Source organism: Nuphar pumila, chromosome 8, assembly GCF_984573655.1.
Source record: "Nuphar pumila chromosome 8, dmNupPumi1.hap1.1, whole genome shotgun sequence".
Lineage (NCBI taxonomy): Eukaryota > Viridiplantae > Streptophyta > Magnoliopsida > Nymphaeales > Nymphaeaceae > Nuphar > Nuphar pumila.
This window is the reverse complement of record NC_143256.1, coordinates 18,130,921-18,151,045: the sequence shown is the minus strand read 5'-3', so window position 1 is coordinate 18,151,045 and position 20,125 is coordinate 18,130,921. Positions and strand designations below refer to the sequence as shown.

Here is a 20,125-nt window from a genome sequence, read left to right as displayed (position 1 = left end):
TTGAAAACTGGATTTAGCAACTACCACCTCATAAAATGGTAGATGCCAAATCCAGAAATGGATTGCTGCCACTTTGTCAAATGCATAAACTCCCTCCAACTACCAGTTCCCATATGGAGACTTATTTCATATTCTTAAGATCGAAATATCATCAAGAGGGCGTTTATTGCATCCCCACCCAAGGGAAGCCACTTCTTGAAGGGACGCATGAGAAAAAGTTCTTTCCCATGGGGGGAAGGTGTGAACCAGTGTTGTCGATATTGGCCTGAATGTCGATGCACCAGAAAATACTGACCTAAATTGGCTATTTTTTAATAAAATGTAAAAAATAGATTAAAATTAATTTTTTATATTATTTTAATGGCTTTAACATGTGTCAAGTTCTGATTGACACAATATTTTTTAATTATTTTTTGGCCAATTCAGAATAATTCACTTGAGAATGGATATTGGAGGATTCACCTGAATCATTGGGCCAAACGATACAAGTCCGATTCCGATACAGACAACAGTGGTGTGAACCCATTTTGACAGGAAAGATGCTTGTTTGCCTTTATTATGTAAACACCACCACATGTTTTCCATGGAGATGTTTGTTTCACCTCCCTTAGTAAAAGTTCTCTTTCCTACGAAAGAGTGTCTCTTTCATCCCCCCCCCCGAAAAGAAAGCAATATCCATGCGTGAACAAAGAAGAGAGTGCGAATAGGCCAAGGGATTAAGCATTCTATTATTTCATCACAATTCCAGCAATGAACATTGCATACACAAATATGATCATGGAAAATATTTAGGTGTATGCATGGCTGATCAGACCGACAAAAGGAGAAGGAAAAAAAAAAACACCCAATATAACCCAAAAAAGGCGAAAAACTCACATAAGCAAAATCATATCAAAACACGAGCCATTCTGCTATGTTCTTCTAGTCTTCAATCAAAGACAAACTGGAAAGGGTTTTCCTACAAACAAAACAGAGAATTCTTTTGACGAAGACTGCACAGAGCAAGAAATGTAAGGCCACACAACTTGCTTCCAAAACCAAATCAACCATCAATTGCAGTTACGATCCCGTTACTGCTGCACTAATCTCCACACACGAATGCATGCATCTTCACCAGAGCTTACAACAGTGCAATCATCATTGAAAACTAATCCATAAACACCTCCCAAGTGAGCACCCTTTATGGTTATACGACTTGAAGCTGGCTTATCAACTTCATATATAATTATGCTTGTGTCTAGAGATCCCGTAGCAACCATTGTGCTATCAGGAGACCAAGCCACACAATTTATACGAGCAGTATGGTACAACATGTTCTTAAGCTTAACCTGCAGAAGATAGTCAACTGGTTAGTGAGACAAATGTTCAGGAAGTTAAAAATCAAACCTTGGTAATTAACATTACATTTCTAAAAAGGATTAATGCGGAAGGGAAAGGAAGAAAGAGAGATGGACTATGCAAATGGGAACCAAAAAGTTAGAAGTATGAACAACTTAAATATAGTGACAAAATCTATCAAAAATAAAGAAAAAAAAACATGGATGAAGCATGACAGCCTTCCACTACTTTAATGTGTGTAAAAAGAATTTAGGAAACAAAAAGAAAATTAAAAAACCATATAGGATTTACATTGTGCCTGATAAATTGAACCATGGCATTTTGCTATGTCACATGGGTGCGGGTGCGGGTGCGGGTGCGACACGGGTGCGGCGCAATTTCAAAAATTTTGGACACGGGGACTCGGCTATATATATATATAATTCTAGTAAACAATTAAAATTAAGTAGCCAAAACTATGACCTTAATTTTTTCGAAAGTTTCAATTTGGCATTCCCATTTCTTTATGGTACTTCTTAAGCTAGCTTTTCTAATACTTGTGAAACTAGTATTTTTTGAAACTGGAAAAGCATTTATTTAGCTATCTCAAATGGTTGGGTTACCTTTTATCGTGTTTTATACATATTTTTACATAAGTTGTGACTTGTGAAACAGTCACACAGACTGTGCACACAGTCTGTGCAATGCAGTCTGTGACTGTGCAGACTGTGCACAGTCACACAGACTGTGTGCAATGACTGTGCAGTTGCAGTTGCACAGTCTGTGACTGTGCAACTGCATGCATTGCACAGTCTGGTTATATATTAAAAAAAAAGATATATAAAAATTGTTTTTTTTTGTTTTTTGTCTTAAAAATGGACATTTTTGGACTCGGTCAAAGTTGACCGAGTCCAAAATGTGGACGGACGTGGCCTGGACTCGTTGACCGAGTCCGACTCGGCGTTGACCGAGTCCGGGCCGAGTCCGAAGCCGCACCCGTGTCCGCACCCGTGTCGGGGCGTGTCGACTCGGGTGCGGCACCTCCCTAGCCGAGTCCGTGTGACATAGGCATTTTGTAGTCTAGGAAAACAAGGGTAATTATAATACCGCACACAAGGCCATAAATGCTTAAGAATTTTCAAGGTTTTTGGATCTAGAATGCCATTGACATACAATAGAATGAATGTCTACTACATTTTTCATAACAGGGATATTGCGCCGAATCAATTCATTCTAGGTCTTGATTGCTTTGTCACCTTCTCATGAAAATCCAGAACATGCAATTAATAGCAAAGTACACCATTATTATCAAAACTGGTATTTGTCTTATGCACCACAATTTGCTTTGTAATCCCATTGTTGCTTAAAGCTAAACTTATGGTCCCCAATAGTAATATTCCTGCTTATTGCTGATCTCCAATCTTTACTGGGCTCCTCCTTTTCCCAGTTCCTTCAACTTGCTTCATGTCAATTTTTTTGTGTTCTGTAATTTCAGACAGCTTGTAACATGCCCATTCTATCCCTGACAATGCTCATCTTTCTGTTTAATTAACTCTTAAGGACAAGATGTAAGGATACGTGGCATTTCTTCAATATGTGTTTTTATTTTTGCTTTACGTAACATGCATTAGTATTGTATCATTGTCATCAATGGCTCGGGTAATTGATTTGTAGTACCAGTTGGAGTCACACTATCTCAACCGGGCCATATTCAGGCAAACCTAGCTTGACTAATAAAAAAAAATTAACTCAATCCTAGTGAGGATTAATCTATTATGAGAGATCATCCCATGTGATTAATGAGTTGGGACATCAACCTGTTGTAGTTGGAATATTCATTTTCTCTTTCCTATTTCATTGAGTCAAATTGAAATGACAAAAATTGACACAGAATTAGAGCAGCCATGACGAAGTGATCTATTAATCTCATCTTCATGCTTTTTCCTCTAATCTTCTAACCTCTTTCTTCTCTATGGATTTAATATTTTTCAGAAGATTTCTTTGTTTTGAATGTTAAATTTTAAAACACTTACTGGAATCATAGGCAGATCTGACTGTTAGCTTTGAACAAATCTGGAATCTAACTTGTTTTTTGGTCCCATAGGCTTGGGTGAAGGGGATAAATGGATTGGTACGTGGAAATGGTAGCTCTATCTCAGCTGGTGGTGTGGTTGGCTGGAACCAAATAATCAAATCTTCAAGGGAGTACGACCTTGCAAAGGGGGGTGATTGAATTGGTAATTAAGTTTATGGTTCAAATCAAGCTTGCAAAGGGGTCAAGCTGAGGTTCCAGACTGACTTATGGTCCAGGGATGTAACTCTTGCTGAAAGATATCCACCGTTTTTTCACATAAACAGAGATAACAGCATACTTGTAAGTGAATGTTGGAAAGGAAGAGCTAGTTAGTTCACTGAATTCAGAAGGAATTTCAAGGTGCAAGAGGTAGAAGATTGGTTTTGGTTATGGCTATTGGATTTTTAGGCCCATGGAAAATTTCTGACAGCGAGAATTCCTTATATGGAAATGTGACGGATGTGTTATGTTCTCTATAGCTTCATTTAGCCATGCTTTTGGCTGTAAAGATGTAGACCACTTTCCAAATGACACCGTCCAGGGTTTCCATCCCTCCTACAGCCAAGATATTTGTGTGGCTCTTAGCACTTGATAAGGTTAATAACCAGTGCAAATTGAAAGACAAAAGTTTCCAGCTTGCAAGTACTTGCTACTTCTGTTTCGATGAGAACGAAACAATTGAGCATTTGTTTTGGTTTTATCCAGCATTTCAGTGGTTGTTCAAACAAGCTTTGGATTGTGCCAATAAAATGGTCAGATGGGGATTTAGCTTGGATTGGTCGGAATAGGACTGGTGGTTAAGAATCTTAATTTGATCTATTCTGTAAGCTTGTTGAAAGATTTCTTATCCCCTGTTTTAAATTATTTCTCTTAGACAAAAAAAAAGGATTTACATGGTTTGCAAAGTGTTATAATGTGCATCTCCCTCGCATACTGTCTGTAGACTCTGTACATACACCAATTCTTGTTTTCTTTTTGTTATGTGTGTGTGCTTGTGTTCAAGGATTGATACACACACACACACACACACACACACACACATATATATATATATATATATATATATATATATATATATATATATATAGAGAGAGAGAGAGAGAGAGAGAGAGAGAGATGGTACCTCTCGAGTGACATGGTCCCATACAATAGCTTCTCGATTGAGATCACCAGAAATAAACATAGAGGCATCTGGGGAGAAACGAATGACGTTAATAGCACCACGATGCTTCTCAAGGACTGACTCTTCAGTGAGAGTGTCCCCATTGACAGAATAGACGTGGAGTTTCCCATCTTGGCCACCAACAATGGCCTCACTTCCATCAGGTGAAATTGCAGATGCCGTCACAGCAAACCCAAGATTCAGAGTTGACAACACTTTGGATCCACGAAGCATGATTACTCTTGAATCAGTTGAAAGCAATGCCAGCTCGGGCTTATCAAGTGCAATATTTAAGTCCTTTGGTTGTGCACCAATATCAATTTGTTCTTCATCACCACACTGATCAGCATGCAGCGGAATTCTCCTTACCTGTAAAATTTTGGGAAAAGGATCATCTCTTGTAGCAAAAGCAAGTTGAACATATTGTACATAGCTACAGTTGTTGTACAGTCAACAAAATATAAGCCCCACAGCAGGATATCATCAATTGGAATTTGGCAGGTAGATTAAGAAATTGTTCCTTATTAAAGGAATATGCTATTCATCAGACTTGCTGAGCAATACTACCGTGTATTGAACTTTTATAATTGGCTGGAAAGCTTTCCAGACAAGAATATATGGACTATCCCTGATATTTACTATCCGAAGATCAAAGAAGAGGACCAAATATTTGGAGAACACCTGATAAAATCATCAAATTGGACTAGGACAATATAACTTAAAAACGAGGAGAAAATCTCCAACCGAATAGCCTTTGGAAATCTTTCACATGTTATTGCCATTAGACATACTAGCGAGCACAGACATGCTCCCAGTCTATGTCACAGGGACTCACCAAAGAGGCCTCTGCACCCACGTCGACGCGATGCGGGTGTGGCACCCAATTCGGTCAACCCGCACCCAAGGTTATCATTGTCCAAAATGGACTTGGTTAACTTTGTCCATTAAAAAAAGGGACAGGGCTCGATAATGGGTAAGGGTACCTCGAGCACCCCCTCCCCCCCCAATTAAAAAAATAAGGGGTACCTCGAGAAGGGGTAAAGAGGGATGGGGCTTGAGAATGGGGTACCACGAGAAAGGGTAAAGGGGTGGTGTTAAATATATATATATATATATATATATATATATATATATATATATATATATATATATATATATATATATATATATATATACCCTCCCGCACCCCCACACCCAAGTTCTTTTAAAGTGCCGCATCGCCGCCCCCGCATTTGCACCCGTACCTATGTGACATAGCTCCCAGTTTATCCAATACATATATGCACATGTATGAATACAAATTGTAGTTAGTTGCCTGTTTATAGAGAGCGTGAGAGAGGTTGACTATACCATGCACGTGCGAAAATCAAATTCCACTTGTACAACTTACATAATGAATAACAAATAGTGTCAACTGTCACATACAAATCAATTCCTTATGCTGTGAACATTGGATCAAGAGAATTTCTGCTCATGACATTTTATATGTCAAAATTACAACTGGCACGGTAACAATGTCAGAACAAAACAATATCCATAGTGCTATGATTAGGCCAATGAAGCACTGCTCGTCATATTATATCATTACATGGCAAGGTGTACCTTTCAAAAGGTATATGTGTAATTAGGTTAACCTAAAGTTAGACATAACATACAAGAGAGTTGACTGCGACATCACCCACCATATGAGGCACTTTACAGCCCTGTGGTACCTCCTGTTATCTCTTCTCTATTCTTCGTCTTCACCACATGAACATAAAGTTGAATTACTTGCTTAAAAGATGTAGTACTGCTCATTTCAAGCATGGGCGTGAACAAATCTCAATTCATTTTTTATTTCTTCTCAAGGAGTATTGAAAATGATATTACTTGCATATTTTGGTCAAACTATTTCAATGGAATATTATATAGAATTTCAAAGGCTATTTAAGTTTCTAATTCAAGAATTTGACATCAAGAAATTGGTCTCATTTACGTACCTCTTAGAGATTGAAGTTACAAGAACAACAAAGAGTATATTTATCTTTTAGAGAGAATATGTTGGAAGATATTGTTATTAGTCAGTTTGGAGCCTTGTGAATTAACTAACATATCTGTTATCCGATTAGCCTGATTAATCAATTCATGCACAATGAAATGATACTGAGATGGGCCATGAATATTCAAAAAATTGAAGGCTACTCATCAAAAAGGAATCTTCTATGCCAATTCCTTTGAAGTACAAAATAGATGACCTGCATGTATGTGCATAAAAGAACCGCCTCTGGTTTTATTTTCTTTGAGAGTGAATTCCGTACCATTGAATAGAAAAGAGACAAATGATCATAAGCTTAAATGTTGAAGCCAAATTATAAAGCCATGTCTTTTGGGCCATTTGAAAAGAATTCATGTAAAAGCAATATTACAAAAGGCAGAGATTCAGGTGAAACTTCTAGGAAGCTTTATGGTGATAAATAATATCTATGAAAAGAAGCAACCATATATTGGTGACTTGCCACTTTAATAAGAAAGAGTTGCATTCAAGATGTTTAGCACTTCAAATTTTCTGAATAGAATTGCAAATTCTCCAAGAGAGTTCAAGGCTTGACTTCATAAATCAATTCGATAGATATCTTTGCAACACCTCAAGATGGAGCATTGTTGCCTATCTCAATTAGGGGTGGCAATCGGGTCGGGTTGGCAGGTCGACCCGGCGGGTTGGCTGGTCAGCATACCTCAACCCGACCCGTTTATTAAAAGGGTCGGCTGTGGCAAACACGAACCCGACCCGTTTATTAAACGGGTAACCCGACACGACCCGCCAACCCGTTTATAAACGGGTTGGGTCGGGTAAACGGATTGGCAGGTTAGCAGGTTGACCCGCCCGCCTAACCCGTTTATTAAACGGGTCAGCTGGGTTGGCATACCCCTAACACGAACCCGACCCATTTAATAAACGGGTTAGGCGTGAAAAGATACTGTCATTTAGTATAAAGTCTGGATCTCAGGATCCAGACCCAATTCCTTTCATTTTAAACACATGCTCATTAATGTTTCATTAATGACATGCTATAATTTTATCATAACATGTAATGGGTATTTTCGTACCCTAGCTATTGTATCTGTGTGTATTTAATCAGAGAAGCAAAAATGAATACCCTGATTAGGGATTTTTGCTGCAGCCTCGTTCTCTCTCCCCATGCTGTGTTGTTGCTTGTAGATGAAGAAAGGAACCCATGATTTCTATCATGGTATCAGAGCAGCAGGTTCAATATTGAAGATCGGTTCCTTCTATGACTGATTTGTCTCCTTCTAAGGTACCTGTTTTCTCATTTTTCCTATCGATTTCTCTTGTATTTAAATCTGCAGTCCGGACTGAAATCTCTTCTTCGTACTCTCCTCTTTCTTTTTGCTCTTTTGAAATACATCATTAATCTGCTTATTGTCTTCTTCAAGTACCTCCTTTTGATTCCCCTTTTTTATTTAAGCCAACGTGTTTCTCTTATTTCCAAAATCCAAAACTGAAATTTGGTCACGTTGGCATATTTCCTCCTTCTTTCATTCCCTGTTGTTCTTCTGTCATATCTACTACTTCTTTCACATTGCTGCACGTGATCTTACCCATCCATAAGCAAAATAATCAAGCAAGATCAATTTTTTTGATCTATGTGTGATTACAAGAGTTGAAAAGGATCACTCCAAACTCATTTGCATATTGACGTCAGATCAGATTATGATCTGCACGCCCAGATCTATCTTGATTAAAATAATTTCATCTTCGAATTCATTTTCATCTCTGTTTTGCCTGTTTTCTCATTATTCTAAAAGGAAAACACAATATTTTCAAAATAACGTACCTATTACTGATTGAATTTTATTCAGAACAGATTCTTTACTGTGCAGTCCTGTTTTTCTGCCTCGTGTTCATCAGTTAAAAAAAAAAACTAGTCTGGTCTTTAGACTTCTCTGATATTAAAATTTACGTTCTGAATTATACTAGAATTCAATTGTGGTTGGGTCTTTGTCGTAAGGCCATTTCTTATTTTTTATTCCTTCTCTTGGTTGGATCTTATTCCTTCTTGTTTTTGGCTTCAAAAGAATATGGACTCATTCCCTCATTCTCAGTCTGGTCTTTCCTCAAACTTTCTCAGCCAACTCGTGTCTGAGAAACTGAACAATTCCAATTTCCTAACTTGGAAGCAACAAATCATACCATTCATAAGAAGTCAGGACCTTTCTGGACATCTGGATGGTTCTGTTCCTGTTCCTCCAGAATTCATACCACAAGAAGAAAAGAATGGTGAGAAAGATCTTTCTATTACCTATGTAAGAAATCTTGAGTATGTATCCTGGATGAAGTGAGATCAGGCGTTGGTTGCCTATATCACTTCTACATTGTCACAAGAAGTGCTTGTGGCAATTCCAGATGACTGCTCTGTTAAAATATAAAACTGTGCAAATGTTTCATATTTACTGACAAAAATGATAAACTTTCTCCTCGTGTGATTCCCTGTGCCTTTTTAGGATATGCTGAAAACCAGAAAGGTTATAGATGTTTTGACTTCAAAAATAATAAATTATATGTGTCTAGAAATGTTTCCTTTCTTGAAAAGGAGAGCTTCTTTGATTTTAGAAAATTAAAAGACGTCACTGAGTACTCCTTTTTGCTAGATCTAATATCAACATCTGATGAATATGACCTTGATTGTAACTTTGATGATGATCAAAGAATTATTGATCTTAATGTTGAAAATGAAGAAGTTCATAGAGATACTAGTATTCAATATTCCAGGCGACAAGAGTCTAATCCTCCATGTGCACTTGAAAAATATTCTAACATTCCAACTAGACAATCATCCCGAATCTCGAGGCCTCCAGGAAAGTTTATATCAGTGGCGGAGCCAGGGGTGGGCATGGGTGGGTGGCCGCCCACCCTAAAATTTGAAACCGAGTCGACTCATGACTCGGAAAACCGAGTCGAATTGGGACTCGTGAAACTGAATCGACCGAGACCCGGGCTCTCGATGAGTCTAGAGCCTGCCAAAAGAGGCGAGGGGTAAAACCCTAGCCAGTTTTCTAAAGCTCTGCCCCTCCGTTCCAGCGTTCCCCTTCAGTCACAGGCAAGACGACCACCCCATTCGCCGGCAACCCTTGTGCTCTGCAGTGCCGCCGGCCTCCCTTCGGTGAACCCGCGGTGGCAGTGCCCCCCTCCGAGCTTCTCCCTCTCGGCTGCAATCTCCGGCGACGCGAGGCACCACTGTCACAGTCAGTCGGACCTTTGCCAATCTCCGGCAACCATCGCTAGCAGTTTGAAGAAGACCCTCTTATCTCCTAAATTTGAGGGTGGGTTTTGTTCATGTTCAGTGGCTCTGGTGATACAGTATCCAGTTATCCATTCTACAGGAGCAATACAGGCCAATCCTTCAATTTGGTTCTTGATCCTTTCTTTTTGGGGCACAACTGAACGTGGGTCTAGTTTCTTTCCTCCTTTTTGGGTGCAACCTCATTGAAAGAGTCAATCTTGCTATCCTTTCTTGGTCATCGTGCGTGCATAGGACTCTCCTTTTGTGCCTGCTGCTAAAACAAGGTATGGATGTCTATCAATGTAACGAAGGCAACGGATAGCGTATCTTTATCTACCAGATAGTTGGTGAGTGAATTGCTTGTTCTCGATTGTCTAGGATTCTTGTAGTGAGTAATTGTGGCCATTGACAGATTTTAATAATTGGGCGTCTGTATTTTTTGTCTAACAGGCATTTTTATACTCTTTTTGCTTGAATTCTGCATATGGTGCATGTTGGTCATCATCGGTGTCATAAAAAATGTATTCATTTTTTAGCTTAAAGCTTTTTCGGGGTTCTACGGCCAATCTTGGTGGTCAGAGGCGGAGCTGGGGGGGGCGGGGGCAGGAATGGGCTGTAGCCCAGTCCTGCCTCTCGAAACAGTTAAATTATTTTTTTTTTAAAAGCCCAGTCCTAGCCCAGCTCAGCCCTGACTGCAGCAAATAGTTTGATTTGTCCATATAAAATAGATTTTTATTAATAATTGTAGCCATTTTTTATTTTATCTCAATTTTTTTTTCGGGGGCGCTGCCCCTGAGCCCCCGACTATCACGCCATTTTTTTTTTTGCTACACCCCTGTTTGCCCATCCCCCACGTCAATCCAAGCTATGCCACTGGTTTGTATCATACGAGTCTTTCTCACCCACATATAGGGCAGTTATTGCATTAATTCACTCATATGAAGAACCATCCACATATTTTCAAGCAAAAAATGATATCAAATGGATAGAAGCCATGAAAGTTGAATTAGATGCACTTGAAAAGACTTCTACATGGAATATTCAAGATCTTCCTTCAGGGAAGAAAACTATAGGATGTCGATGGGTTTATAAAATTAAAACCAAGAGTGATGGTACTCTTGAAAGATATAAAGCCCGTTTAGTAGCCAAAGGTTATGCCCAAGAATATGGGATTGATTATGAAGAAACCTTTGCTCCGATGGCTCGTATGACTACTGTCCGAACCTTAATTGCCTTAGCTTCTATCAAAAAATGGTCTATTTTTCAAATGGATGTCAAAAATGTTTTTTTAAATGGAAAGCTAGTTGAAGAAGTATACATGGAACCCCCTCCTGGTCTAAGTATTCCTAAGGGTAAAGTCCTTCGCTTAGAAAAAACTCTTTACGGACTTAAACAAGCACCAAAAGCTTGGTATGATAGGTTTAGTCGTGTTATGATTGATATTGGTTTTCAATTCTGTTTAACTGACACTGCTTTGTTTATTAAGAATTCTGATGCAGGGATCATTGTGCTTCTTCTCTATGTGGATGATATGATCATCACCGGAAGTGATAAACAGGGAGTTGAAACAATCAAAACACTTCTTAAATCTCATTTTGAAATGACTGATTTGGGCTTGTTGAGATACTTTTTAGGCATTAAAGTTGCTTATTCTCCTAGAGGATATTTATTATCTCAGACTAAATTTGCTTTTGATATTGTTTTCTGGTCTGGTATTACTGATGATAAGAAAGTTGACACTCCAGAAGTTGTTAATGTTAAAATGAAGATTGATGATGGAGAACTTCTTGCAGACCCTACTCCTTATAGACAGCTTGTCGGGGCACTTTCCTATCTATCCATTACCAGACCAGATATAGCACATGTTGTTCATACAGCAAGTCAATTTCAACATGCTCCTACTTCTGTTCATATGGGAGCAGTCATGCGTATTATCATATACATCAAGTCCTCTCTTTCACAAGGACTTTTCTTATCTTCCTCCTCTTCTCTTGATTTAATTGCATATACTGATGCTGATTGGGGAGGTGATCCCAATAACAGACACTCAACCACTGGCTTTTGTGTCTTTTTAGGGGAATCATTGATCTCGTGGAGGTGTAAAAAGCAGCAGAAGGTATCTCTCTCATCCACTGAAGCTGAATACAAAGCCATGGCAACCACGACCATGGAAGTAGTTTGGCTCCGACGACTGCTTGCTGACATGGGAGTTGAAGCAACAAAGGCTTCACAAATGTGTTGTGACAACAAAAGTGCGATCTACATTGCCAGTAACAGAACATTCCACGAACGCACCAAACACATTGAAATGGATTGTCACTACGTCAGAGAGGAATATCTACACGGGATAATTGATCTGCCATATGTCACTTCAGAATATCAGTTAACAGACTTCTTTACAAAGCCTCTCGCTGCTCCCCGATTTCACTTTCTCTTAGACAAACTTTCGCTCATTGTACCGTAAGTTTAAGGGGGAGTGTTAAAATGTAAAACTGTACACATATGTATATATAATAATATTATATTATTATTATATATATATATATATAAATACATTTTTCATTTCTTTTTTTTCTGTATTTTTTTTCCTTTATTTTTATTTTTTGTCTTTATGTCATCTAGTTCAGTTTGAACTAGAATGACTGTTGCTAGTCAAGTCCTGTCCAGACTTGACTAGCAATAGAGCTGTTGGACTGACACATTCCAACAGCTCTTAATAGAGCTGTTGGACTGACACATTCCAACAGCTCTAAATAGAGCTGTTGGACTGTGTCCAACAGCTCTATTGAGTCCTCTTTCAGCTGTGTATATAAAGGGGTGCAGCCCCTCTTGTATTTCATTCCAATGCTTCTTAAGCAATTGGTTTTTCATATCAATAAATAATACATTTTTGTTTTTATTTTGTTTCCGGTTATACCCTTTTTAAGGGTTATGCTTTAGTGTCATTCTTGACACTTGCCCTTGTTAATCTAAGCTCGTGTTTCGAAGATCCCCATTTCATTTCATGCTCAACAATGCAATTATGGCATCGACTGGTTCAGACATATTCTCAAGTTTCTCAGGCCAGAGTATTATTTTTAAAGAAAGAGTTTCAAATGCTAAGAAAGGACTCCATGACTATTATGGAGTATTTGAACAAAATGAAGACTATTACAGATCAATTGGCCATTGTGGGATGCCCTGTTAGTGACAAAGATATGGTGCGACAAACTTTGAGTAGGCTGGGGTCGGACTATCATATGATGGTTACTTCCTTATTGTGTTTGCCAGATTTACCTACATTTGAAGATCTTCGTGTCAAGCTTTTACAGTATGAGATGACGTTGAAAGGATTTTCTGAAGATACTCATGCTCATGTTGGAGCACACAATGTTCTTGCCACAGGAGTTGCCTATGGGCGAGGACGTGGTAGGTATGATTTTTGAGACAAATGGGGTCAAGAAAGAAATGGACAAGGAAGTCGTGGAATACTACCTACACCCAATGTTCCTCCCAATGGGCAAAGGCAAAGGACAATACCTACCTGCTTTCTCTGCAACAAAAAGGGACACATAAAGGCAAATTGCTGGTTTAACCCGCAAAATAGAGGAAAGCAATTGGAGACAAGAAAGGGAACAGATACATTGAAAAATAGTGGAGAAGTCAAAGAGTTACTATTATTTGCCTTAGCTGAATTGAATATCAAACAGAATAATCAAGGTACTTGGTATGTTGATTCGGGTGCAGCCACTCATGTCACTGGTGATGCTGGTAAGCTCCTAAATCTTGTTTCTTATGTTGGTAGAAATAGTATAGTCACTGGAGATGGGTCTCACCACCATATTTCGCACATTGAAAATTTTGTAATCCCCATGTCCAACTATTCTCTTGCACTTTCAAATGTCATTCATGCTCCTAATATCAAGAAAAATATTGTTTGTCTCTAAACTTGTAGATGGCATTAATGCTTCAGTTGAGTTTACTCCTTTTTCTGTTTGTGTTAAGGGCCTTCAAACGAGAGAAACATTCACTGAAGGAAAACGTCAAGAAAATATGTACGTGTTCCAAGAGAATCCTTCCTCTCGTGTTCAACCTGTTGATTCCATCTTGAAGCTCACATCATCATCTTCAGTTTCTACTGAGAGTGTTTTTAATCTTTCTGAATGTATTGAGTCGAATCTTTGGCATGGTCGTCTGGGTCATTGTAGTAGTCGCTTTATTGATAAGCTTGTTTCAAGTAGTCTTATTCCCAAGTCAAGTCTAGACTTAAGTGTCGATAATAAAAAGTGTTCTAGTTGTCTTCAGTGTAAGAGTCATGTTCTTCCTTTTCATTCCATTAATAAAAGAGCTTCAAGACCATTTGAAATTATATGTTCTGATGTTTGGGGACCGGCTCCAGTTCCTTCCATGTATGGCACTAGATATTATCTCATATTTGTTGACAGTTATTCTCGATATACATGGATCTTCTTTATGAAAAGTAAATCTAAAACCTTCAAGTTATTTCAGAATTTTCATTCTTTTGTTCAAAACCAATTCTCTCAGAATATTATTTGTTTCCAATGTGATGGAGGGGGTGAATTCTCTTCAAATGACTTCATAAATTTCCTCCAAACAAATGGAATAAGTAGATATGTGTCTTGCCCTCACACACCTCAACAGAATGGGATTACTCAACGGAAGCATTGTCATATTGTCAAGAGTGCAATGAGCATGATGCATGATAGTAACCTTCCAGTTACCTTCTGGGCAGAGGCTTTTCACACAACTGTCTATGTCATAAATTGATTGCCTATGAACATCTTAGAGAACAAATCACCCTATTTCTCTTTGCATGGTGTGCATCCAAATTATCACGATTTGCGTGTATTCGGGTGTATGTTATGTTCATGTTGACAGTTCAATGCGGCACAAGTTTCAGGATAAGGCCTTAAAGTGCAGATTTGTGGGGTATGCTGATGATTACAAAGGCTACAAATGCTATGATCCCGTGAGCAAGCGCATAAAAATATCCAGAAATGTTGTGTTTGACGAATCAAATTTTGGTCATAATGCTAGCACTCCTCCTGAAATTGAAGTTTATCACCCTTGGTTGAACTCAGATCTCTTTTCTAGTATTGATAATGTATGTTCTTCTTAATGTAATCAAAGAGACTAGGGAAACGTATCTACTGTTGCGCAAAGAACTCAAGAAAGTGTAACGTCTGAATCACTATTGGCCCCCGAAAGGTATAAAGGCATTGGTTACTCTCGACGTGAGAAGGAGATACCTCCCAGCTTTAATCAGGAGCATAATTCTCCTTATGTTTCCACTCAATCACTTGCTCACAGAAGGTCTACCCGACCTCGGCATCCTATTGATAGGTGGGTCAGTTATGAGAACTTCACGATGGATTTTCAACTTTTCTTAACCTCTTTGGGCAAGGAAGATCAACCGACAACACTTTATCAAGCAATAAATTCTAAGAGATGAATTGAAGCTATGAACAACAAAATGGCGGCTCTTCATGAGTCTGGCACTTGGGATATTGTTCCCAGACCACATAATCGGAATGTGGTTGGGTCAAAATGGGTCTATAAGATAAAGTATAAGCTAGATGGTGCTATCGAGCGATATAAGGCAAGGCTGGTTGCCAAAGGATTCACACAGGAGCAAGGACAAGACTATGATGAGACCTTTATTCTAGTTGTGAAAATGGGAACTATCCGCATCATAGTATCATTGGCTGTTGAGCACCAGTGGACTCTCAACCAATTGGATGTGAAGAATGCGTTTCTACATGGAACTCCGAAGGAAGAAGTATACATGGAGCAGCCCACTGGGTATGCAAAAGGGAACTCTAAAGAATACGTGTGCAGGTTAAAGATAGCTATATATGGTCTAAAGCAGGCATCTCGATCTTGGTTTGACAGTTTCGCTCTTGAAGTAGAAAAATATGGGTTTAGTCGGTCTCTTCTTGACCATTCTTTTTTCATATTTAAATGCAAAGATATAATTACCCTGTTATTGATATATGTTGACGACATTATCATTACAGGTAACTCTAATGAACATATTGAACAGGTTAAAGAACTTTTGAATCATAAATTCAAGATGAAGGATCTTGGTAAACTGCGATACTTTCTTGGAGTAGAAGTTGACAGGACTCCTTAAGGCATGACGCTTACTCAGCATAAGTATACCATTGATGTTCTTAGCAAGGCAGGTATGACAGATTGTAAGCCCCTCAGCACACCCAATGTACTTCATCAGAAACTCAGTTGCTAAGATGGAGATTTGTACGAGGATCCTACAGGATATCGCAGGATAGTAGGAATGCTTCAATATCTTACCTTCACTCGGCCTGACATTGTCTATTCTGTCAATCAGGTATCTCAGTTCATGCATGAACCACATATTGGGCATATGAAAACCGTTAAACGCATTCTTCGATATTTGAAGGGTACTATTGGAGATGGTCTTCTATACAGAAAGAGTATGCCTGGTCATCACATGCATGAACTCCTTACTTACACAGATGTAGATTGGGCAGGAGATCCAGATGAACGTAGGTCTGTCTCAGGATACTGCATTTTCATTGGGCTAAATCTTGTCTCCTGGAGCAGTAGAAAACAAAAAGCCATAGCCAGGTCGAGCACAGAAGATGAATATAGATCAATGTCAGCTACTACAGCCTAAGTAACATGGATCAGACACCTGTTGACAGAAGAGAATCGATTTCTAAAAGTATTCTCTTGTGTGACAATCAAAGTGCTATCAACATGTCATTCAATCCTATCTACCACAGTCGTGCCAAACATATTGAAATTGATCAACATTTTGTAAGACAAAAGGTTGAAGAGAAGGAAATTGAACCAGAATACGTGCGGACTGCTGATCAAGTTGTTGACTTGTTTACAAAAGGACTTATCAAGGACAGATTTTGGATGTTCATGGTCCAAAACCATGTACAACTGGAGGGGGGGTGAAAAGATACTGTCATTTAGTATAAGGTCTGGAACTCAGAATCCAGACCCAATTCCTTTCATTTTAAACACATGCTCATTAATGTTTCATTAATGGCATGCTGTAATTTTATCATAACATGTAATGGGTATTTTCATACCCTAGCTATTGTATTTGTGTGTATTTAATCAGAGAAGCAAAAATGAATACCCTGATTAGGGATTTTTGCTGCAGCCACGTTCTCTCTCCCCATGTTGTGCTGTTGCTTGTAGATGAAGAAAGGAACCCATGATTTCTATCAAGGGGGGTCGACCCGTTTATTAAACGGGTTAGTTTAAGCCCAACCTGAACCCGCCTAAAAGGCGGGTTGGCGGGTCGGGTTGGGAGGTCGTGTCAGGTTTTGCCACCCCTAATCTCAATATTTGTCATATTTTATGACAAAATCTTTGCAGTTTGTAGTTCTACTTTTAAAGGCAGTGACATTTTTTATTGATAAAAATATAATTTACAATCAAGCTCCTTTACCACAGGAGAAAATTATTAACACTATCACAGTTCACTATACATGGAGTTTACAAAACTATACTAGTCATCAATAACTTCACTTTTCATATTCTTTATATATTTTATATTTTTCACTCCATTGTTCTCTAAAATGCCAAAATTACTTCTGTAATATCACATAAGGGCATTTTGTGAAGCACATTCTTGTACCATTTCTATATTGAGGGATCTAACATTTCTCCATCAACGCAAGATTTCATTTTCTTGTTATTCAATTGCAATGAACATCTAGTCAGTCTTTTCCCTCAAGACATGTTTTATTTAGAACACAAGATCTTGTTGGCTTAATATGCCTGACTCAACATTGAGTAGTAATTTTAGCTAGTGTGTAAATTGCCTACCCCATCAAGGTGCAAGATTGAATTGAAATATATTCATTTCAGTGATCATATTGGATAATAGAAAGACACATCATCATGTTCTCCAGCCTAGTTGCAATCATAAGTCATCAAGAAAATCAGCTTCAAAAAGATGGTGCAAGCACACAAACCACAAGATATAAAAATAAAGGCAACTACTACATGTACATGAAGAAATGGTGCTACCTTGTTATCAAAGGCAAATGTGGTGAGCTCTCCTTCCACCACTGCAAAACATTTAATTTGAGAGTTCTCCCTTCTCTGTAACCTTCCTGCACATCCAACTCCTTGCATCCATCGGACAATCACCCCATCATAACTGCTAGATAGAATAATATTCTGGCTGCCTTCAGAGGTGACTGCCAAACCAGTGATGCTCTTCATGTGCCCAGAAAATGATACTGGCATCTTTTCTAGGTCATTGGTTGAATATATACTAATAGTGCCACCAAGGGAAACAGTGACAAGATGATTATTCTGCCACAGGCAACCAACTAGCATTCCATCCAGTCCAGAATCAGATGAAGTAAGTGTCTTCTTCACCTTACCGTTTCCATTTTCATCAATCTCCCACACTTTTGCAGTTTTATCTGCAGACACTGTTAGCACCTGAAACAGCAGGATAAGCTTTCGCAGTAAGATATGAGAGTTGGCTACTAGAGAAATAAATATATAAAACAAAGAATGAATAGGTATCTTTCTGTTGAGTCACACCAAAAGAAAAAATCATAATCAGCAAGTGCATTCTCTTTGAAGACCTAAAAATAAGAAAAAACAATGTATCAAATATTGCATTAACACTTTCCTTTAATCCACCTGTAAAATTGCAACAGGCAATTCAGTCAAAACCAGAAATCCAGCAGTAGCCGATGTGATTCGAAGCTAACAAGGAAAATGAAGGGTTTTTCACCATCTCTATTTCTTATAGTGACATAATCACTTCAACAGATTAAGTTTGCAAACTAAAGGCTATTAAGATACAGCATACAATGCAAACTACTTGTCTTAGATGTTCAAATGATATAACCCAAATATTGTTAAGATATATATATATACATATATATATATATATATTATATACTTTAAAGTTAAGTCAACTGTGGTTGACTTAGACTAGTTGTTGGACTGCTGGTCCAACGGCTAGAAATCTAGTCATTGGACTAGGTCCAACAGCTAGTCAAACTAATGTGGACTCCCTTTTTCTCTCCTTTAATCTCTTTTCTTCCTCCGTTTCTCTATAAATATGGGTGCCTTTGTAAGGTAAGAGAGTGATGGGTAGTTTTAAGCTTCTTGTGTGTTTTTGAGTGTATTGTAATGATGATTAAAATGTATTTTTCTTTGTATTTTTAATGTTCTTTATTAATGAAGTTATTCATTCACATTCTATTGTGTTTTATTTTAGTTATTATGTTTTTATCCAAATGCATTGTGTTTTTATTCTTGGAGTTCATTATAGAGTGCATTGAGGTCCATGCCATTTTGTGACATGGTATCAGAGCAAGGCATCATGGTCTTGAAAAAGATTCGTATTAATGAATAGCATGGATTCGAGGATTTTGCATTCCGGTATGTATCTTTAGCTTTTCTATCTTCATATGTATGGTAGGTGTTTTGAAAGGGTTATATTAAAAATGAATGTCTTCTTTTGAAATTAGAATATGTAGAAATTGTTAGAAGTCAAGCACCTTCGACCAGATCTTCATCCACAGCAGAAGAGAAAGGGATTTGCAAGAAGGAGAGGTGGCAATGACTGACATGATTCTCAATGAGAGGTTGTGCCCTATATTCAATGTTATATATATGATACAAGTTGGATTGGGTCTGTCAACCCAGACCCGATAATACCAACCATGTAAATACAATACAAAAGAATCATTTTGGGTCTAGAACTAGACCTGTACACTACATTCTCAATACCCTCCTTCAAGTTGTGCATGGTTTTGCAACATGGACAACTTGTTCTTCAAGAACCAAAACGCATATTAGTACGGCCCTTAGTGAACAAATCTGCCACTTGGTCAGCCGTAGGAACATAAGTAGGTGCAACTTCTCTATCTTCAATCTTTTGCCGAATGAAGTATTGATCAATCTCTATATGCTTTGTGCGACTATGGTGAATAGGATTAAAAGCAATTTGTATGACACCTTGATTATCGCGCAAGAGAGTGGTGGGTAGCATAGATTCTCCAACTTCAGTCAAAGATGTCTCAGCCATGTGGCCTTTATTGTAGCAGCCACCATAGATCGATACTCAGCTTCAATACTAGATTGTGCAAATGCACGTTGTTTCTTGTTACTCTACGCCATCAAGTTCCCATCAAGAAAAGCACAATATCCAGAAACCGACTGCCTGTCATCTGGAACTCCAACCCAATCTGCATTTGTGTATACATCCAGTCGATGTTGCTCCCCTTTAGTCTTGGATTGATGATAAACTAGACC

At 38.4% G+C, this 20,125-nt stretch overlaps 1 protein-coding gene across 1 annotated transcript; it reads right to left on the bottom strand.

Moving 5' to 3' along the window:
- Positions 1-1,070: 1,070 nt before the first annotated feature.
- LOC149829703 (actin-interacting protein 1-2-like) lies at positions 1,071-19,898 on the bottom strand. The gene is made up of 6 exons (XM_090015265.1): positions 19,655-19,898; positions 18,483-18,499; positions 17,870-18,292; positions 5,121-5,234; positions 4,515-4,922; positions 1,071-1,328 (listed from the first exon to the last, which is right to left on the bottom strand). Exons 1-6 carry the CDS (start codon positions 19,896-19,898, stop codon positions 1,071-1,073), a joined length of 1,464 nt encoding a protein of 487 aa, XP_089871391.1.
- Between the last annotated feature and the right edge of the window lie 227 nt (positions 19,899-20,125).

Coding starts and splice junctions, on each gene's coding strand:
- LOC149829703 (XM_090015265.1), bottom strand. CDS start 19,898: ATGGCTGAGACATCTTTGACTGAAGTTGGAGAATCTATGCTACCCACC. Junction 4,923..5,120: donor TTATAAAAGTTCAATACACG/GTAGTATTGCTC, acceptor AAAATTTTACAG/GTAAGGAGAATTCCGCTGCA. Junction 1,329..4,514: donor GGGACCATGTCACTCGAGAG/GTACCATCTCTC, acceptor TATCTTCTGCAG/GTTAAGCTTAAGAACATGTT.